The sequence below is a fragment of the Panthera onca genome, chromosome F2, assembly GCF_046562875.1.
Source record: "Panthera onca isolate mPanOnc1 chromosome F2, mPanOnc1 haplotype 2, whole genome shotgun sequence".
In the NCBI taxonomy this organism is placed as follows: Eukaryota; Metazoa; Chordata; class Mammalia; order Carnivora; family Felidae; genus Panthera; species Panthera onca.
The window spans coordinates 10775343-10798544 of NC_138356.1; the positions used below are offsets into that span (position 1 = coordinate 10775343).

Genomic DNA, 23202 nt, shown 5'->3' on the forward strand with positions numbered 1-23202 from the left:
ACCACACAATTGCGTGTTACCTTGGATACAAGGCTGGCTCTGTAGGCTGCTAGTTGCTTCAGGTACTCCTTCTTAGCAGCCTCGGTTTTCTTTTTATAGACCTGTAACAACAACAAAGAGTCTTAAATTAGAAAGTGCATCTGCTTTTGTTTCCAGAGAACTACAATGCAGAATGATAATTGCACGCACACACATACACACAATTATATAATCGTATATGTCTCCCCAAAGATTATGTTTTCTTACTGGAGCAGATTTCTAAGAAGTATGGCAATAGGCTAGATGAGAAGAAGATTAAGAGTAAAATTTTCCATTTACATTAAGCGTATGAAAGGATTTATCTGGGTTACTTTGAGAGTGGAGGTAGTTGGCTTAGAAAGATGCTATTGATGAAGGTTCCCAGGGAAACCACAAGCGAGTGAAGAAGCCATTCATATTTGTATAATGGGCAGATAATTCTACAGTGCATTAAAATCTTGGTATAGACGTTCCATGCTAAATATAAAAACAAGGACGGACTTCAAAGATGACCGATGCTGTTCAAAAAGTAAATCAAAGGAACAGTTACAAAGTTTGCAGGTTCATCACTATTTTAACATTTAGAGCCTTGAAGTTCCATCTTCAAAGACTCAGGAGTCGGCTGCGGCAGTCAAAGACACGTTTGGGAGTAGACTGGGGACCCCGAGTGGCCGAGGACGGCAGGCAATGCCATGCCGCGCAGCCTGCTCTGGTCCTGCCCTTTCCAACGAAGACACTGGATGACAAGGATCTGTGCACCCCTCACGGTGAAAAGGTAAAAATGTTCTGAAATGCATTTCATTTTACAGAAGCTTTTCAGTTTTCAGAGGGAATCATCTTGAAAATAAAAGCAAAATCATCCCAAATTGAGCCAAAGTACTGAAAAATGACTTGCTGGTATGCTAAAGGTCACATCGCTAAGTTAAACAGAAAGGAGTCATTAGAGTCGAAAATGAAAGACTAGCAAAGTGAACACGCATGGTTGTCGGCTACCATGAAGTTGATTCTTTCAAGGCTTTAGAATCTGTTTTTGGCAACCTTTTGAAATCGGCCTTAAAGAATAAAATATTTTTCACCATTTACTGTGTAAATGGAAATGTATTTTCATCCATACAACTATTTTAAATTTCCCACGTCTTGAATTTCACAGCGGGGAATGAGGCTTGGCTAATATTTTGTAATGCTGAGCTCAAAAACCGACACAGATCAGGATTGAAAAGTGGCTTTCGAATTAGTCAGCGTAGTTAAATATAAATGATGTCTAAAGATGAAATACCTGCCCATGTTGGCAGCGGAGGTCAATTTATGGTTTCTAATGCCAAAGGTGCTTTGCCGAGCCCAGTCCCTGACTGTGAAATTCAAGATCTGAGAAATATTATTTGCTCATGAATATATTAATTAAAGCAGAACATTTAAGGTAAACAAATGACTAACCTTGTCAACAAAATTATAAAAGCCCCTATGAAATGAATGTGCTAATTGTTTTTTAGTTGGGAGGTCTGCAGCCTAGACTTCTGTATTTTGGTATAATAAAAGGCAATCATGATAAGGCAATTATGAATCCATACAATATCATCATATAACCCTTGTGCCATCTTTACTAACTACAAAACCAAAGAAACGTAAAAGAAGTTTGTTAGTAAAAAGCCAATAAATTCCTTGGTTCAAGTACAAGAGTATTGGGAATTCACTAAGCTAATTATTGGAAGTCAAATTCAGATTCTCTTTTGAAAATTCGCACGTGAAAGCAAATAAATGCCGGCATGCAACAAATGCCACTGTGTATATTATACGTCTCGGTTCAGCCACCGTCAGTCAGAGACACAGAGCTCTCCTGCTTTTTATTGATTTATTTTTTTTCTTGAGAGATTTCTGTTTATAGTTTTCCCTTCAACCTCTGCTCCAAGACATGATTTATAATTCGTGATCTTCAACTGACACTGTTTACATTTGCTTTTAATACCTTAAAGCTGTTTTGAGAGGGTTTTGTCCCCACATAGACAGAGATGCTATTCAGGCCTCTGAAGCAAATATTTAGTAAATATGTCTTCGATGGTAATATCCACTTGTACACCCAAAACATTTCCATCATGTTTTCATTAACACGCTCCTCCAAGTGACCCCCAGTCAGCTAATGAGGATTCGCTGAGCTCCTAAAGGCGAATACAACATCCTTTGGTCCATAGCGTTGACCGAAGCATCATTTTCTAAGCAGCAGTAGATACGATGGTGTTGTCAGAAGGCCTGATTATAGCATCTATCATCTTTCTTGCGTTTGGTTTCTACTGAAACAGCAACAGTGTTACTCCAGTGCCGTCCCTTTGCTGGGCTCCCGGGAGTCAACCTCACACAAAGTGTTAACTTTCCTGAAATTTGTTGATTAACAACCAATGGAGAAAGGTGGCTAACTCGGTATGTTTTGGGCTGGATATGTGCCCCCTGGTTTCACTCTGGGATCGATGTTGTTACAGGATACCTGACTAGCATTCAGAGCGCCCTGTTTTCTAGAAATGGCTCCCTATTGCCTACTGATGATTGGCTATGTGGGATCATCGCAACGGTGGCCAGATAGCACTTTAGAAAAGAGTAAACTCATCACGTCATATTACGTGGATTGATGGGTCTGCTCTTTCCTGCATAGCTGCAGATGTTCAGAAGGAGGATTCAAAGGGTGGTCATTTCAAGAGGTCTCTTTCTGTAGTTGCGGTTAAAGGGGAGTAGCCCAGAGTGAAATTAAAATCTGAGGTGGTTTCCCTGACAGTAATTTAGAACCTTCACCTTTGAGAACTACCTAATGGCTCCATTATTATATAACCTGTATGTCTTACTGATGCTACCTTCTAAACTTGCACACGGATGCTTTCTGAATTCTAGATTTGACGGATACGTCCGAAGAAAGGCCTTGGATGTGTGAGAGAATGATGAAACTGTGTAAGAATTCCTCATACAGGTGAAGTGGGAAACTCTTACTTTAGAACAGTTACTTAAAACTCCCCAGTAAAAAGTTCCTCAAAAATGTTTCAAAGCCTCTATTCATGGATGCAGAAAGTCTCCTACTTGCAGAAACCGAAGATGATGCTGACTGCACTTGGCAATGAACAAGCCTTGCAGGGATCAAACCATCTAACCTAGGAAGATGGGTCTGATTTATGTCAAAGTCAAGTCTGGGAAAGAAACAGTTTCTCTCTCTCTTTCTCTCAGGGAAAGACAAATATTTTAAAGATATGTGGTTCACACAGTAAATATTAGTACTCGGGTGAGCTACAAAATGGCTTCCAAATGGTCGACAGCTGTTTGAAATAAAGTGCAAAGTTGGCCAGATGAGGATTTAAAAATCATAATACATCATTTATCATTTTCCCCAGCTCATCCAAACACTTTTGAATCCATCCTGTCCTAACTTAGTTATAGGCTGTGGTTTGTTATTCTAAGAGAGCTACCATATCCTATCTAAGGACTGCATCTTAGTGGTTAAACTAAAACATAAATGATGGCTAATCTAAAGCATACGTAGATAGACGTCAAATAGCATTTCTGGAGAATCCAAACTCTGTTCATATAATCTAGTGATTCACGGATTCATTTTTGAAATGCACTAAATACCAACATCAATACATGTTTTTATAGGCTGTTAATCCCTAATTAAAATCAGCAGTTCAGTATCAGTGAAAATGATAAACTCAAATAGGAAAAAAGTCTAGTATAGTCTGTCATTTTCCTTTTTTACTTTCTGTTCCTTTCCCAAACAATCCATCTAACTCATAGAAAAAAAGGAAAATCTAAATACCGTTTAATTCCTTCTTCCTTCCTTCTTTTCTGCTCTGGCCCTTAGTTAATCTCCGTAGTCATAGTTTATTTCAACCAAGCCTTTACAGTAATAATAAGAGAAAAATGTATAATTCTTCCAATTCTGTATTCTATTCAAACACTACAAAAAGAAAAAAAAAACCCTAAAGGCATTTTTCTTTTTGGTTGACTTCAAATGTAGGGTTATTTTTCTTTTTTGTCCCCACTACCAGTCCATATTTATAGAAAATGCTTAGAAGTACAGTTGTGTATAAGAAATAATAATTTAATCACAATTCCCTGTTGTATCCTTTAGAAATTAACGTTTTCAGCTTCTTTCAATACTGTTATTATTTAAGACAGAGCAAGTGCATCTGTATTTTATATAGAACTTAGTACTTACATGTGGTTAAATTTCCATCATGTGTCACTTGCTCAGCGTTTTCTTAAGCATTCCGGAACTCAAAGAAATTTATAAAGTAGTATTCAAAGGAACGAAAACATCATACAACGTGACAAAAGTCTTACTATCAATTCTTTGGCTGACCATCTGATCCATCTAAATGGATGGATACAACAACGTGTACAGAATGGTAGGCAAGCTCTTTTCTGAAAACAATGACTACACAATATACGTGCTGATTTACTAAATGAGGGTGGTTGGGGCAAGTAGGATGTCATTCAGTTACACTTAACGATTCGTTGAGTGCCTACTACGTGCCGGCTGTGACGTGAGGCACAGACGCTACAGAATCAAAAAAGGCATTAAAAACATGCCTCTACTGTCTGCATTTTGTGTGTGGGTCAGGCTGCCTGTAAATTTAGAGTCTTTAATTCTTTTGACAAGAAGGTTGCAGTGGTATTACTACTCTCATTTTGCAGATAAGAAAACAGACTGCAATGGATAGTTCTTTTACCCAATATCCTTCAACAAATCTAGCAAAACCATGAGGTGAACCAAACTGACCCAGTATCAAAGATCCACCTTTATTTCCTCAGTGGCTCCTCCTAGCTGCCGGGGAACTCCCCTCGATGAGTCAGACACCCCACTGTACTGTCTACAGCTGAAGCCCCGGGACACAGGGCCTTGCTTGGGACATCTACTATGTGCCCAGGAAACATTTGCGACCGAGTGTAGACCCTCTGGTTCCTGATCTCTCCTTTTGTGAGTGTCAGCATGAGTGCTCGTGATAAAGTACCGAATTACATCTTCTACACTGAAATGCACATCAGTGGAAACAGAGGATTTGATACACAGATATGTCACCCGACCACTTCAAGTATTTTCACCAATAACACATAAAGCACAACCAGCTCGAATGAGTATTTTGCTCAAGTTCTCTCTCCATCAGCGCCGTGGAAACTTTCAAGTGCGATGTGTTTCCACTGTGTATGAGCAAAGGATATTTCTACATCTGTACTACGTACGTTCATGCCTGCATGCAATAATCCCGTTATGTACCGACAGTTATATGTGAGTATACACATATATACACACACATACACATATATATATATACCTGCATTTTAGAAGCAAAACATGCTCATCATTTCATCTCACAATTTTAATTGCTCAGTGTCACATTCTCATGAATTAAAATGTTCTTATATTCTACAGTTTATAAATGAACAATTGTTTCACGTATCTTGTACTCCTAGTCGAAAAAAAAAAAAGGCCAAGTGCATTAGCGTTTATAAGGAAGTGGCTGAGATAAACACACGTGTGCATGTTACAGTGCCACAGGATTTTAGTTAACCTTAAGTGGTGTTGACGCAAAATCCAAATTTTACTGCAAGATAAGGGGGAGAAAACCCCGGCAGCGTAAATGATTTGATTCCATGGGCTCAGAGGATTTGTCAGCTGCCTCATAAGTATAATTCTGGCTCTTCATATCCCTGCTGCTTCTAATTTAGCAGGACAGGCTCATAATTGAAGCAAATTAACTATTTACACTTGCCGCTTCTACCAGGGGAAGAGGACACGGCAGCAGGAAAGAATGAGGAGGAAATTACATTCTTGCCACTCGTGTCAGATCTGCCCTTATATAAACACATTAACAGTAATTTCATGAGGCGTCAAACATAGGAATAAATACTGAGGGATAAAATAATGAGGTGTTGCTATTGAGCTGAACTGCTATGGCTAATATCCTTGGATATGAATTATGCATCCTGAAAGAAGGCATATGTTACAGTATTCCAACAGTTTCCCTGCAAGTGATATCTGCTCATTAGGTTCTGGATCTGGAGGTAAATCGACTCTCCTCTTCCATGCACGACGGGACCAACGTTTACAAAAATATACTCCCTGGGCACCGTGGGCTGTGGTTTCTCCGAACACACCAAACTCTGAACAGGCCTTCCACTCCATTTTTAGCATAACAGCATGTTTATTTAGCTCTCTGGCTGAAGCTTTAAAGCCATTTAATGTAATGTAAACAAGAACATTTTGTTTGTAATTTGCTAAATGTATTACGGCCCGCCTGTGTCTCCAATTAGGAACTTGAGGTTCATTTAGTAATTTACATCTGGTTCTGATTTAAGGTGACTTTCCTTTTCCACTTAAGAGCTGACTTTCTGTGGCTAAAAAGGACCCGAGAACCCTTTATCGTTCCTCGGACCAATCCCTCTTGCTTCAACGCTGGACAGACTCCTTAATTTAGTAGGGCTTGGTTCGTTCTCTGTTGTCACTGTGGACCCAGATCTTACAGTGCGGTGACCGGAATCAGAGAATTCAGAAATCACGGGGACAGATAAGAAATTTAGCGGAGACCTCCTAAAAAAGATGCTGAGGGCTGCTGAAACTCCAAGGAGCCTAATATACAGGGCGTGATATTGTTAAGTTATTATTTTTCATCCTCCGTAGGTTCCAGTCAGTGGAAGATAAGTAGCAAAGACCAGCATCACAGCAATACTTCTGCTTTATTTCCCTTTCTCCATCTGGTGCCTTCTGAACAACTTAGCATGCTTCCGAAATGGGCTCTCCATTGTCTTACGATTCATTAGCATTTAAAACCTCTGGTAGGCATCGCAAACGCGATTCTGCTTCCATTCGGGGTTCAGCACCATCTTCCAAAGGATGAAAATGGAGAGATCTCGGATACGTGACGTGTGTTCAGTGGTGTTGGTGGGGATGATTCATAAGGGAGGTTTTGTGTTCCCGGGGGACTTTTGTCACTTCTTTCGGCTTCCTTTTGGTTCTTCTTCTTTGAGAGATTCCTCACAGAAACCGAAGTGCATATAGTTGCTCACTCACCATGGATTCTGAAAATAAAGATCCGCCCTTCTGCTGTGCTTTCTCATTCCCGCCCACCCTCCACAATGAGGAAGCATGTGACATAAACATACAGCGGCTCTATTAGTCATGTTCTCTCTGGCTGTCAAGAAAACATTCAATCGTAATCTCACTAATAGCTGTTTTTCCTTAAATATTGTAATTTTCTGAGCCCCTAATAAATCATCAATAATTTTGTCCATTTTTCCACAGTTTGTGTTTATATCTGTAGCTGTTCATAATTGTGGGCTATTATGACAACGGGATTTGTGAACAATTGTGGCACGTGAAATCCTAGCTTCCTCCCCGAACCAGCTGCCTACACAATGCCAATAGCATCACGTGGGGCTCTTGCAACACGCCTAAGTTTTGAAGTTTAATGGTCTGCCTCTAATCTGCTCCAGCAACATTCTTTTAAAAATACATAGCAGTGTGTGTGCTCCCAAATTTGAATATTAAATGAGTAAAAATACAATTAATTTAAGTTCGAAACGGAGATACTATGTGATGTTGGCACAGTGAGTCAACATAAAGGGAAAGAACAGGTGGTAATACACCATAATAACACTTGGGGAGATGCCGCTGAAATTCTCTCAATGCCCAAATGTGCATTCGAGGCAGGCATGTTCGCTTTGCTGGCAATTCTTGCAAAGTGGGGGAGAAAAGCTGCCACATAGCAGCAGGGCAGTGGCCCGGCTGCTGCAATACGCTCCCTTTTGTAAGCACAGTGTCTGATATCATTCATTTGACCCTCTCTCTGCTTGTGCCTGGGATGGGCTTGCATCCACTGGGCCTTACCAAACCATACTTTGTAGCAAACTCTTCAGCCTCCCTATCTTTAGTAAGCAAGATCAGCTTTTACCAGGAGAGGAAAAGCTATGCTGAACCCTTGTTAAGTCAAAGGAGCATAGAGCCTGGGGACAAGCCATTTGAGTGACCCACGCTGCTCCCCATACCTTGATTTGGTAATGGTGCTCAACTTCTTAAATATCAACTTAAAATTTTTTTTAATGCTTATTTTTGAGAGCAAGAGAGACAGAGACAGTGAGAGTGAGGCAGAGAGAGAGAAAGAGAGAGAGAGAGAGAGAGAGAGAGAGAGAGACCAGGGGAGGGGTAGAGAGAGAGGGAGACACAGAATCCAAAGCAGGCTCCAGGCTCCGAGCTGTCAGCACAGAGCCTGATGTGGGGCTTGAACCCACGAACCGTGAGATCATGACCTGAGCTGAAGTCAGACGCTTTACCGACTGAGCCACCCAGCCACCCCTTAACTTTTTTTTTTAATAAGATAAAAAGATGGGTATTTTTAATAAGGTATTTTCCAAAACAATCTTGGCATAGCTTTTCAACACCTGGATTCTGATTATGAAATTGCTTTCAAATATCCAATGAGTTATACAGGCCAACTACTATGTAATTTCAGCCTTTACTTTTTATTTATTTTTAAAAAAAATTTTTTAACGTTTATTTATTTTTGAGACAGAGAGAGACAGAGCATGAACGGGGGAGGGTCAGAGAGAGGGAGACACAGAATCCGAAACAGGCTCCAGGCTCTGAGCTGTCAGCACAGAGCCTGACACGGGGCTCGAACTCACGGACCGCGAGATCGTGACCTGAGCCGAAGTCGGCCGCTTAACCGACCAAGCCACCCAGGCGCCCCCAGCCTTTATTTGTAAAACAAATTCTTCCCCCAAACCCCGAATATTTCTGCTAAGAGAGAACCTAAAGGTGGACTCATTACAAGTTACTTATTACATGGCAAAGAAAACGCAAAAGAGAAAGCGGAAAAAGTATACGTGTCATCACACGTATACAATTATAAATCCTCAAATGTTACATCAGAGCTGTGAGTCTATCCACATTAGAAAGGCTCAGCCCCTAGGGGCGCCTGGGTGGCTCAGTCGGTTAAGCAGCTGACTTTGGCTCAGGTCATGATCTCACAGTTTGTGAGTTCAAGCCCCACGTCAGGCTCTGTGCTGACAGCTCAGAGCCTGGAGCCTCCTTCAGATTCTGTGTCTCCCTCTCTCTGACCCTCCCCCATTCATGCTCTGTCTCTCTCTGTCTCAAAAATAAACGTTAAAAAAAAAGAAAGGCTCAGCCCCGATTTGAATGGGAGTAATTTTCCTTTTTAACATGACAGTTGAGAATAGAGAAGCTCATATTCTTTGGGCCTGTGAATGCTTTATATGGTCACACAAAAAGAATGTGGAATATTATCTTAATGTTCCCCTCTTGCTATAATAAAAATAAACGGCCTTATTATAATAGAATTAGTGGGAACAACCTGCAGCATTATATTTGCTGCCTTGAGGAACGACCCGATTTTCATCACATGAGCATTATTCTTTTCCACGGGAAACACGGGTATAGGCATTGACTTTTCACGGTGATAACGTGAAGGCCCAATCGTGGGCTAGGGATGGTCTTTGTACACTTCCCCCTTTGAAACCACTGGTCTTCAAATCACACGAGCTCTTGAGTTCCTTTAGTGAATGTGGGAAACAATTAGGAAAAAGTATCTGGGGTCAGGGAGGGAGATAAGAGGAGTCAGACGAGTGATGCACAGATGGAATAAAAAAGCACATACATGCCTTGGAACAGCACCACCCCCCGCCCCCCCCCCCCAACTTAGTTGCTGAGTCTTGGGTAGAGGAAGGGCTGGGTCTTCAGGAGGGAATCACGTGTGTCCTCTGATGAATGAGACTTCCTGCAATCACTTTCTGAATGTCTCCTCTGGGAAATTTCATCTCACCAAGCAAAAGAGTTTATAGTATTGGAGCCTGGTACCTAGCTAAGAATACACACAGGGGTGATCGGAGCAGAGACAGGGGTACATCCCGTTGTGTGGCATCAGGGATGGCGCTGGGAGGCATTATGGTTACAAAATCCAGGCAGGAATGGGGTTGGGATTCCTGGTCTCATGTGCACTTAGTTCCTCGTTCAGCAACGCTCTACTGAGTGGCGTTGGACAGTGAATGTCCAACATCAACTGGGAACCATACCTCGGCTTTGGGAGGGTGGGAGCGAATTTATCTGTGATAGGCTAGAAATCAGCTCTAAAACCCCCAAACAACTATATTAGGGGTTCAGCAGAATCACAGAATACATCGACCACCCTCTCAATAGTGAGATGGATGTTTTAAATGAGTGCACAATGTTGCAGTGGGGTGTTTTCTGTCCTGGAAGATGAGTCTTGCAAGATGGTGGCCCACACTGTAGGCCTGTGCCTTCCTGTGAAATCACCTCTGGGCTGGCAATCTTGGAAAGGACATAAGAAAATATATGGATATTTCCGACTATAAAAGGTAGCTTTGACTGACAGAAAAGAAGGCTTTGGGAGAACTGGAAGGGCAGGTTCTATGCTCCTTAGCAACTGGTTCTACCATCACCACCATAACTGACTGCAGAGAATGATAAGTTCTAGTCACAGTAATTATATGCACCAGCCAAGTAATCTTAGATGAACCATTCAGCAGAACGAGGGACTCTGTTTTGTTCTCTGCCAGACCTCCGGTGTCCAGAACAGTGCCTCAGGGCACATAGTAAATGCTCAGCGAACACTTGTTAAATGAATACATGAATGAATTGAACTATCTGGCTCTATTTCATGATCTACAAAATTGAGATGAAAGTGTCTATGAGCACTCAGCAGAACCAATGAGACAAATCATGTGAAAGTTTTCTGAGAAGAGTAAGAAACTATATACATTTAGATGTTGACCCATACTCACAAGATACAGGTGCTTCTAGATGTATAGAGCTTTGAGACTTTCTGTTGCTTACACACTTCCCTGGACCTGATGAGGAAAGGTGAAGGTCTCTACCAAGAGTCAAATGTGAGATTAATACACCATTATTAGTACCTTTCCGTATTCTGCAACAGCTGAAGGTGCATCCATGTAATTGTTTCAATGACTGTAATTTAATGATAATGCTTGTCTATTTTTTTTTCCTTTTTGACAATGAAATTCGAGATGGTGGCCATGGCAATCTACTCCATGGTTTAGAAATATGGGATCAGTATTGCTTCTTCGTTGAGGTGGGCTACATCTGCGTACTGAGCTCTTAGCTCTCTCTGGGATTCCCATCATCCTTAAGACCTTCTGGGCTACTTATGCTGTGGCTGAGATGCTCCACATGGCCCTCCCTAAGCATGGTCCTCACATCGTGGCAATCCACACCAGAAGAATATGACCAGGCATCTGGTCCCATTTAACACAGCCTAAAAATACGAGTATACGTGGGATTGAATAACAGGCTCTGGTGGTCTTTAGGGAATGGGTAAGGTTCGTTTGGCAAAGAGCAAAGAGGGTTTTGATGACCACAGCGTACACAATAAGTGCTCGAGAGAGGTGTATACAGTTTTCAAAATACTTTCAGTATTTTTTTTTTTTTTTTTTTTTAGTCTTTATGATCACATTGGCAACGTTAAGGAATGATGTAATCCTGGCTGGGACATGTAAAAGTCCTTCCAATAGTAACTACAGTATATAAACTTCGAAACAAAGGAAACTAACATGCTATTTATGAAAGAGTAGTAAAGGAGTATAAACTTATGTGAAAGTCTCTTGAAGTCCGGTTCGGACAGGGCGCATTCTCAGCCTTAATTCTGGTATCGGAAAACTTCACCCACAGTCCTCCGAAGCCGTTTTTTTTTTTTTTTTTTAAGAGTGCATACTCTTTCTTAAACCACGTTGATTCCCACCAGCCCACTTTGCATTCTTTCTTACCTGTTTTTGCTCTTCTCCTAAACCATCCCACATTGAAGCCACAATTTTAGAGACTTCACCAAAGGTAGCATTTGGATTTTGGCCCTTGATGGCAGCCTGAGTATCACGAAAGAACAATGCATATGCAGACACAGGCTTCTGAGGCTCATTGGGGTCCTTCTTCTTCTTCTTTTTTGGGGTTTTTGGCTTTTTCCCCATGTCAGACGCAGGTCGCTTCTCTCCACCATTGATCTGAAATAAAAAATCAAATCAGAATTACAGAGGAACTAAGAAAATTTGGCAACATATCATATTGATCTCCTTGGTGGCTTACACGGATATACTCGTCACGCAAACACAGACATTCCTCAGGGGCACCTGGGTTTGTCGCTGTTGTTGTTTTTTGGATAAAACTACCTTCATATTTCCTGCAGTTGCCATATTTATCCTTCTGCAGCCTAATTTACATACCTTTCAAATAGCATTATTGATTCTTTTTCTACTATTGTTATACCATTAAATATCATCCCTTACCCGTCAACTTCTCATTTTTCCCATTCAGGAAGCTGAATGAGAAGCAGCATTGTAACTGTGACGGCAGCAGATTCCTCTTGTAGTGACCCTATTGTATGATCCATCTAACTTGGTTCTTTGGGGCAGTTTAGCCTTTTCTTCCTAATTATGATTTTAAAACCATGGTGGGTGACGTGTCCAATAATAAAGTTGAAGGACGTTTGATGTTGCACTTAGGTCTATAGAAGGCTAGCAATGCTCATGGTTTAGAGACTGGCATCATCTAGACAGATCAGTGCTGTCCAGTGGAACTTTCTGTAATAAGGATAAAGTTCTATAGTCTGCATTATTCGAAAGGGTAGCCACTTGCCATATGTAACTAATGAGCACTTGAAATGTGGCTGGAATAAATAAGGAGCAAAATTTAAAGTTTTATTTCATTTTGAATGCTTGAAACTTAGTTACATGTGGACAGCGGCTATCATATTGGACAGTGCATCTCTGGAGACCTTCTAGATTCTAGATCTTTCTAGGACAGCTCTACACTCAGTTTCAAAATTGGTTCTATTTTCTTCCTTGTCCTCCAGTATGGATATCTGGGTGATTTCAATTGTTATTCTCATGCAGGTGGGAAAAGACATCCTGAATGGTTTTAAGGTATCTGCATTTGAATATTATCTTTGACATTAGCTAATTATATGTGGTGTGACTTCACCTCTATAGAATGGGAGATTGTGGCTAAGATTTCTCTCTGGCCCTAAAATTCTACGAATCTCCATGAATATCAAGTAGTGCTGCCTCCCTTGGGATCCTCTGCTCAGGCACCCCACCCCTCCCCAACATAAAGGCACATGTGCGCTCTCTCTGGATAATGCTGCCATCATCACATGAGGTACACTGCACCTTCCCCTTCTGCTGTTGTTGCTTCTTTCCCCTCTGCAAACATATGCACAAGCAATACGTATCTTATCCAGACAAATCGCTAGGCAGGGGAGTTCATGTAAAATAACTACCAGCAGTGGAGAGCAAGCGTGATGTCCAGTGGATATGACGCCAGAGGATCTAGACTTATTCCCTCCTTTGCTATTTTTGCCTGTGTAATCTTGAGCAAATTATATATTTCTCTGGGCCTCCATTTTCTCTACTGCAAACCAGCTGCGGTGCCATTTTGTGGTTACTGAGATGGTATATATTTATATTTGCTTAAAACTCTTAAGATGTTAATTATGGCAGGCACTTAAAAAAATTCACTGAATGAACGGAAAGAAATTTGTGATGCCACACTGTCATCGTTTAAAAGATCTGCTCCGAGAACTGGAGGGAGACAGGAAAAAAAGCTACATGAATTCTTTGCCTTGTTTTTAGTGAGAAAGATAACTAAAAGCTTGTCATTTTGAAATTGTCTACTGAAGGAGATCAAACACCCATGCGGGGACAGGATGCTTTGAACCCGGCGAACGAAGGTAGATTAACACCAGAAGATATCTTCCCCAGGATGGATCTGAGAGGTGATCGTGTGAAATTGTTGGTCCCCACGTAAATCTGCGAGAGGTCTAGCATGTTAAGACTGAGTTGACCCTGGGCAAACTGGTGTTAGTTATAGACTAAAAATGTGGGCAAACATGACCTAGAACGGTGGCTCTCCAATACGGCTGTCCATTAGAATTGTCCAGAAACTTCTAAATAATATTCGATGCCCAGGCTTTACTCTACACTAATGAAGCAGAATGCTTATGAGTAGGAGACACTGGCCTCAGACACACCTTCAACTGTAGTGTTCTCACTGGTATTTAATTGCTTGAGAGACAAAGCAAACAAAAAGTCACCTTTCTCTTTGCTCCTATGGGATACACATGGCCGTATCTTTCTTTCCTCTCTTCACAACTAAACTCCTCCACATGGTTGTCCGGGCTGGGTATACACAGCCTCTGCAACTCAGTTCGGTGTGCCTTCCCCATCACTTTGCTCTCAGTTCAGGTCACCGAGGGCCACTATGCCTTCCTGATGTCTTTTGCTGGAAACTGTCTTCTCTCATGAGTTTGTACTTAGGTAATCTCCTAAGCACACAGTTTCCGTTACCTTTTGTTGGTGGACAACTGTCAAACTCATGTTTCCCCTGAATTTTGAACACACTGACATGACTGCTAGTTGACATTCCTATTTGCAAGCCTTTTTTTACTTTTTAGGTATTTTTATTTTTTAATTCTATTTTTGTTATTTTAGTGTTTATATTTATTTTTGAGGAGAAAGAGAGCATGAATGGGGGAGGGGCAGAGAGAGAGGGAGACACAGAATCCGAAGCAGGCTCCAGGCTCCGAGCTGTCAGCACAGAGCCCGACGCGGGGCTGGAACCCACAAACCGTGAGATCGTGACCTGAGCTGAAGTTGGGCGCTCAACTGACTGAGCCACCCAGGAGCTTCTCTACGTGCAAGTCTTAAAGTATCTCAAACTCAGTCAAGTTCGCGTTATTCACTTGTATAGTTCCGTGCATTTCCTTGAGAACACACATCATACGAAATTATATAATAATTTAAATGTTAGATCTTCTCCCGCCCCAGACTGTAAGCACCATTAGGGCAGGTCCACATGTGATTTTGTTCACTAGCACTTATCATGGTTCCTAACACATAGTAAGTGCTTAACATTTGTTAGAATAGTAATAAAAATTATAACATAAAATAATAACATAACTTAGAGGAGGAATAAATCAAAGCAGAAGTGGTTTCTGTGATAGGAAATTAAACCATGCTAATTTACTTGAGAGCTTTAGGACAATAAGCACATATGTAGTAAGACAGAAAACAAATAGACTTTTAGAAAATATTTGATACATTAATAGTCATTCCTCTGGGTTATAGACTGAATCTTCATGATTTTCTTCTTTGTCTTTTTCATAATATTTTATAAACATGACCATTCTTATATTTGTAATTACAAAATATTCATTAAAAAGAAAAATAGAAAGGAGTTAACCAAAGTCCATAAGGAAGAATATTAAAAAATGGAGGGATCATGATATTGGAGGTCATGTTGCTTCAAGGATTGAAAATATTCAGAAACAGGGAACAAAGTGTAGGAAAATAAATGCTTATCCATATGGAATATTTTTACCTGGGTTCATTTGAAATTTCAGTTAAAAAATTAGTGACGTATTAAAATTTCTATGATTGCAGAGGTTATCAATCTTTCTGGAAAATACTCAAATGTCAATCACAGAAGTCAATATCCTATGACGCAATGTAAATATACTTATTAAAAGATTTTCCCAAATTATTTAAATAATTTCCCTCCTCCACTGTCCAAAATTGTCTTCGAACCGCTGAACTTTATGCAACCTTTCCTTTTTAAATTGTTATTTGGACAGTCGGGTGCAAGCCTGATTGATTGATTACCGATTGATATTTATTTAAGTTTATTTATTTATTTTGAGAGAGACACAGAGAGTAGCGGGGAAGGGGCCAAGAGAGAGGGAGAGAGAGAATCCTGTGCTGACAGGATGGAGCCTGACATGGGGCTCGATCTCACAAACTGCGAGATCATGACCTGAGCTAGAATTAAGAGTTGGCTGCTTAACCAACTGAGCCACCTAGGCCAGCCACCTCTGCCATTAAGGAAAACTGGCACCCGAGACGGCCAAGCTAAAGGCTACACACAAAATATTTACGTCTCAGGATTCACTTGTCTTTCCCTCAGTAATTAAAGTAGATCACTAAAACTATATTCTTGGATCATAATATTCTGACCACTTACAGAATTGCCCATATGGAACTGAACTGGGATTTCAGCTATGCCCTGACTTCCATCGCAGGCTGATAGAAGAGGAAAAAGCAAAAACAAACACTATTTATGAAAGGTCTCTATTTTTTTTTAATTTTTTAAAATATTTATTTTTGAGAGAGAGAGAGAGAGAGAGGAACAGAGTGCAAGGCGGTGAGGGGCAGAGAGAGAGGGAGACACAGAATCTGAAGCAGGCTCCAGGCTCTGGGCTGTGAGCACAGAGCCCAATGCGGGGCTCAAACTCACGAACCATGAGATTGTGACCTGAGCTGAAGCCGAACACCTAACGGACTGAGCCGCCCAGGCTCCCCAAAAGCTCTCTATTTTTAAAAAATAAAATGTGCTTTGAAGGGAATCAGTGTTCCTTGTATAAAGACTTATTGGGTAAGCACAACATCTTTGTTTTTAGGGTGCAGCATAATGGAATGAAAAGTCCTCATTGTGGTTTGATATCTAATGCATCCGACTACTTGGGCAGTGCTATGTGAGTTTAAGGGTGTCTGCCACATGAACCTCCTGATTATTTATTGTTCATTTTTCTTGTGTTCCTGAGGATACAGAAATGAGCTATTGTTTTAGATCCTGTGTAAGGAACCGGGGATTTGTAAGGCCTACTTTCTGGAGGTAGCTTCATCATGTATTTGAAAAGCACATGATCATTGCTCATATGCAAAGCCTCCTTGAGGAAAAAATCGTTGTTATAATTTGGATCCACTTACGTGCCAGTAACAGATTGCATTTTGAAAGACACCTGGCTTTTTTGACCACCAACTACTTGGGATGAACACGATGATGAATATCATTACGGTGGAAAAATCAGCTAAATGGATTTGTAATAGGTCCCTGAACCTTAATTTTGAGTATTGTCTAGATCCTGAATTCCTACTTAGATGGATGAAAGCTTATAATTTTACATCCTAATTTTCTAAGAGACCCTGACTTCTAAAGTCGAGAGCAGCACTGTCTCATAGAATGTTCTGGAAAGATGGAAGTATTCTCTGTGCTGTCGGAAAGGGTGGCCGCTAGCCACATATGGCTCTAGAGCCATACAACTGATAAAGTGTATTTTCTATTTATCTGATTTTAATTAGTTACATTTGAAGGTGCTGTCATGCATGACCAGTGGCGACTGCAATGGACAGTACAGCATTGTGTACCGGGCACTGTTTTAGAGCGCAACATTTCTAAAGTTACTAGGGCTCTAAAATGAGAGCGTTAAATTTACTCCCAACATCATAAGCTCTCGAATAGAGAAGAAACCGTATAATGCAAAAGTATAAACTCCCCGTGATGACAAGCACATTCGAAGTAAGGACCAGGTGCCATTCCTGTGTCCAGCCTTGTTAATTTCTCCCAGCCTTGGTATGGGGTCCTACATGCTGTGGATCACCACACACGTCCACTGCTGTATCTTACAGCACCGGGCAAAGGCTCAGAGTTCCAAGACAAAGGGCATTCGAAACAAATGTAAAAGTTGTATGAAAACCAAAACATGGCTGGGTTGTAATGGCCCTAACTGTAATCCTGATCACCGACAGATTTACTTCACATCCGATTAAGGCACTAATGAATAAATAAATACATACACAAATGCATAAATAAATATTACTCTCACATAAGCTTCACGCAGACGCATGGGCTTCCTGTAACTTACTCGCAGACATAGATTTATTTCTACAATCCCTGGAGGTGTCCTTAGGCTCCTGGTAACCCACTCCTGTCATGTCTTATTGCTTAATTATAGTGATGTATTTAACTTATTTATCACAAGAAAACAATAATTTTTCACTTTAAAAAAGCGTGTGCTAACGGTGTTGCTTAGATAATACTTCTTAAGAATACAGAGTACACGAGTTAAAGACTCTCAAGGAAAGAGAATCACTGATATTGAAATGTCCCTGGAGAAGCTAGAAACGTCTATAAGCATATTTAAAATAAACTGCCGCGGTCCCAAAGCCTTTAATGGAGCTGGGAGAGCTGTTTAATGCACACTATCTTGCAGTAATCGCTGGAGTTTAAAATAGATTTTAATCAAGCACCATCTGCATAATAGGCTGAACAAACAACATGGAACTCTACTTATAACTCTTATCATATAAAGTAAATATTATAAAATCTTCGCCATAGAAACAGGACATATCACGGCACTTTTTGTGATGGTGCTGTTGCTGTAAGTGAAAAATTTTGCTACTTAAATTCATTCTCTCTTTTCTCTCTAAACTATGCCGTCCAAAATCCCCTTATGAGAATAAATTCAAATAAGCATGGAAAGTAAGTCATCTGGTTACTCTGAAATCAGCAAGGCTGCAATAATACTTCTTTCATTTTGCAATCAGGTTTATTATTATCATTAATAATAACAGTACATTCAATGACTCAAAACATCAATTATAAAAAAAAGGTTTATGAAATGCTATACTCTTGAAATGATTCACCAGTGTGAATGTGTATCATCGTTTATAAAGCAAATTCATTTTTAAGGATCCCTGATCCTGCCAAACATAGCTGAGTATTGCTTGAGGATGATGAGTTCAGCAAGGGTACTCAGTGGCCTTATGTAAGGATACGCAATTTGGGCCACTGTCCAGAAAAAACTACGTGAAAGTGAGGAAGAGAGTTGATTGCAATTATATATACCTATTATATTTATATTTGTCAATTCTGTGGAATTCACATGGTCTTTTCCAAATGTGCCTCTCTGGGGCAATACTTTTCACTTCTTATTCTTTTGGAAAGAGGGTTTCTCCTGCTGTGTGTAGAATGCGCAAGGTGCCTGTGTTCAATCTCACTTTATTTTTACTCCATGAATTAATAAAGTGTGCTCAACGATCTAGGGTGTGAATCGTCTAGGAACATATACCCCTTGAGAATACTTCGTCCTAGTATGATTTAATTACTCAAATGGATTTTAGGAACAACTATTTAGAATTGAGTGCTAACTGGCTATTTGACTGGATTTTGTTATTTTTCCCCAGAACTACTTTGTTAGGCTCAGCCTTCACCAATGGGATACTTTATTTTTGGTAAATAAGGAGTGAATATTTTTTTTCAATGGCTGGGATCTAAGGAATTCTTTAAAAGTATCATACATATTATATTATACCATCTGAAGTGTTGAACAGCTGCATACTAAAGACAGTTCAATGAGGAAAATATGAGACTTTGGAGTCCCAATTTGCTGTCCTATTGCTTGATAATGTGACTTGACATTTGGTTCTAACATCGCTTGATTTCACTTAGCGTTTATAGAAACCTGTCTGCTAATCATTTTTACTTTGTACAGGAATCTTCTTGCCGTCAGAACAGTGGTAAATAAAAAGCACTTTTCTAAAGGCTTATTTAATTGTTGCTGTAGTGACTTAGCCTACTTGCTCTGAGGAAAAAACCTCTCTCTGCCCAGCATGGCAAAGTACACGCACTGATGAACTAGCAGATTAGTAAGAAACTCTTAAAAAAGCAAAAAGTAAGTGAAAGCAGGGACCCAAAGGAGTGAGCAGAGTACTGAAGCCAGCTTTTGTCTTCAAGATCGTTGCTGAGCCTGGTAAAATTGAGTCAAAGGTGCAACAGATAGCAGACAAAGCCCATGGCTGACTGAAAGTGAGGTGCTTAACAAGAGGGTTCCTATCAAAGTCAGGACAGAAAATAACTAGACTCTCAGTGCCAGGGTGTGATAAAACAACTTCCCCTACGTGCGCCCTCTCAGAACCTGCAAGGACGATACTGAATGAAGAGTGGAAAATATCTTTTGTGATAATTCATAGAGAGAAACCAGCATTTGTTAAGGACTGATACCCTGAATGCGTTCTACTTGGGTGACCTGGAAAGACTTCAAGCCAGGAGTGGTTCTAGTCATTCCCAGAAGAACCCTCCTGTGGATAAGGTCCGATGGAATCCTCATCAAGTTCTAATGAACATCAGCTTTTATTCTAGAAGCCAAAAAGCAAAAGCAAAACATGGCATCAAAAGCAAGAGCCAGCAGCAGCTATGGATGATAGAAACTGACCTCCAAAGACCTAAGGTGCTGGAATTAGCGAACTGTCAAAGGAACAAAAGGGTGACATATATGGATAAAGAGCCAGCAGGTAAAAAAACAGCCCAACCAGATTTGAGAAAGAACCACATAAAACTAGAAATACAAAATAATTGAACTGAAACCCTTAATAGGTCGTCTTTAATTTCAGATCACATTAGCTGAAAAGAGAGTTATGAAGTGGGAAAATGACATGAATAAATTAGTCAGAATATAAGACAAAGGGGCAAGAAAGTGGAAAAGATGAAAGAAAGTCTAGCGCATAATGTGTTAGAATTCAAGAATGAGAAAGGAGCCAGATGGGACAGAGGCAAATATCTGAAAAACAATAATGGCTGAAAATTCCCCGGGACTGGTTTAAATGGAAATATTAAATTCACGGTAAGTTTAAGGACCCACACACATCACAGTGAAGCTGCCAGATGCCAAAGGCAAGAGAAGATCTTAAAACCAGTCAGAGAATCAAGGCAGATTGCTTTCAAAGAAAAGACAGTGGAGCCGTAGAATTCTCGAAAGCAATCATAAAACTCAGGATTCAATGGGGAAATAGAATATGTTCAATATAATTGAAGAGAGTCACTAGCAACCTAAAATTCCAGACACAGGGAAAGTAGTTTTCAAGGCAATCAGGGTTCCCATATTCCTCGTGAAAGCAAATTAAAAAAATTTTTTTAATGTTTATTTTTGAGAGAGAGAGAGAGAGAGAGAGCACATGAGCAAGTAGGGGAGGGACAGAGAAAGAGGGGGACACAGAATCCGAAGCAGGCTCTGGGCTCTGAGTTGTCAGCACAGAGCCCGACGTGGAGCTCGAACTCCCAAACGGTGAGATCATGGCCTGAGCCTAAGTCGGGTGCCTAACTGACTGAGCCACCGAGGCGCCCCTCGAGAAAGCAAATTTTAAAGGCATAGGGAAAACGGTATCAGGTGCAAGAAAACACTAAATATGTAGAAATAGCTAAAGGAAAAAAGACTGCGAAAGTGATAAAAATAATGCTTCATGGAGTTTATTGAATGACATCATTCAATTAAATTATGATTGAAACAACAGCAATAACTGTTCTGCTATAAATCTGAAGGGGGGGGTGTTTGGAGTTAATATAAGAGTAAATATATTAATCGATGTTAGAATTTTATGCATTGGTGTGTCAGAGGCAGCTACTAAATGGAGAGAAAGTACAAAATTTCCCATATTACAATGTAAAATTATGGAACGAGTAAAATGAGAACAATCTTAAAGAAGGTAAAAAAGAGAAAAAGGAACATGGAATATGCGGGAGAAATAGCAAGCAACATACTTAAATGGAGACATAAACCCAAATATTTTAGGGTTTATATCAGTTTATATTGATATAAATAAAGCCAGTTTTATTTATTTATTTTTCTTTTAATTTTTTTTTTAACGTTTTATTTATTTCTGAGACAGAGAGAGACAGAGCATGAACGGGGGAGGGGCAGAGAGAGAGGGAGACACAGAATCGGAAGCAGGCTCCAGGCTCCGAGCCATCAGCCCAGAGCCCGACGCGGGGCTCGAACTCACGGACCGCGAGATCGTGACCTGAGCTGAAGTCGGACGCCCAACCGACTGAGCCACCCAGGCGCCCAAAAGCCAGTTTTATTTAAAAGTAGGGGCACCTGGGTGGCTCAGTCAGTGGAGCCTCTGACTTTTGATCTCAGCTCAGGTCATGATCTCACGGTTTGTAGGATCGTGCCCCGGGTGCCTTGGGCTCCGCAGTGACAGTACAGAGACTCCCTGGGACTCTCTCTCCCTCGCTCTCTGCCCGTCCCCTGCTCGAGCTCTCTCTCTCAAAATAAATAAATAAACTTAAAAAAGGTAAAGAATATCTAACTATATGCCATTTACAAGGGACCCATGTAAAACTTGACGATATTTGAAGTAGAAAAGTCGAAAGTACAAGGATGGAGAAAGATAAACTGTGGTTCTTAGCCCGTAATTTCCCGAAAGGGAAAAGTGTGCTAAAAATATACTTCTAATGCAGATACTTTAAGTGTCTCGCAGTGTCTGTTGTATTACAAGAGCTGGATTACAGGCTTAGAACCACAAGCTCCCCAAGTTTATGTTTCTTTGATGTTTTACTGTACGTGTAGTTTATGACCTCAGGCTGTCAACACAGCCCCAGAGCAGTCGGGACCATGGATAGTGTTTATAAGGTGATAATTTATTTTACTGATGTATTTGCAATATTTCTCTCTGTCACAACAAACTCATTTCATTTAATTGTTCAATTAGATAAGCTGGATTTAATACCTAATTGCTTACGAGAGCTCAAAGTGTGAAGAGGGAAGCTTTAAAAGCTTTTTGTTTTTTCCTGGTATGAGACGAAGTATTCTTTTTTAGTTCTCTTGTTAGAAATGATTTAAGTGATCTTTTTGACTTAATGCTCTTTCACATTTAACGGGAGCTGTTGTGGTACCTTCCATATAAATCCTGCTCATGGATAAAGGAAAAAATGCCAGTTTAATCTTCTGATGAAGAGTGCTTGCACATTTTCATCAGAGGGGTTTCAGGCATTTAATGAATATAAGTTAAATGAACGGGGAGGAAGGTTTTGAACTGGAGAGAAGGTGAAGAACAGTGTGCAGAGCTGGAATTGGAAGGTAGGTTTTCTTAAGATGGAAAATACACTTAAACCAAATATGAACTTGGGGCGCCTGGGTGGCTCAGTCGGTTAAGCGTCCGACTTCGGCTCAGGTCGTGAGCTCACGGTTCGTGAGTCCGAGCCCCGCGTCCGGCTCTGCGCTGACAGCGAGGAGACTGCCTGGGGTTCTCTCTCTCCCTCTCTCTGCCCATCCTCCCCTTGTACACATGTTTCTTCTTTCTCAAAAGAAACAAATACACTTTAAAAAATAAATATGAACTTGACAATATGTGTATAGACAGAGAGCCGTTTTAAGAAATGGCTTCTTAAGAAAAGAAATCCATCCCCAAGCTTTCACCCATGGCTAATTCAAAAATATACCACTAACCGAGTACCAATTCTACTGTGCAATACTTATACTTCACGATGAGCTGTAAGTTATTTTGAGATGTGGACGTTGAATGACAGGATAGGATGTGCACTGGTAAATTTTCACGCCA

General features: G+C 40.5%; 1 protein-coding gene across 2 annotated transcripts in view; it reads right to left on the reverse strand.

The window, feature by feature from the left end:
• The window catches only part of TOX (thymocyte selection associated high mobility group box), a 307387-nt gene that overhangs the window by 23045 nt on the left and 261140 nt on the right, over positions 1–23202 (reverse strand). For both annotated transcript variants that reach the window (XM_060610589.3, XM_060610588.3), the window contains 2 exons: positions 11806–12036; positions 21–101 (listed from right to left, as the gene is read on the reverse strand). In XM_060610589.3, coding sequence (XP_060466572.1) covers positions 21–101; positions 11806–12036 — 312 coding nt within the window. The remainder of the gene's footprint in view (positions 1–20; positions 102–11805; positions 12037–23202) is intronic.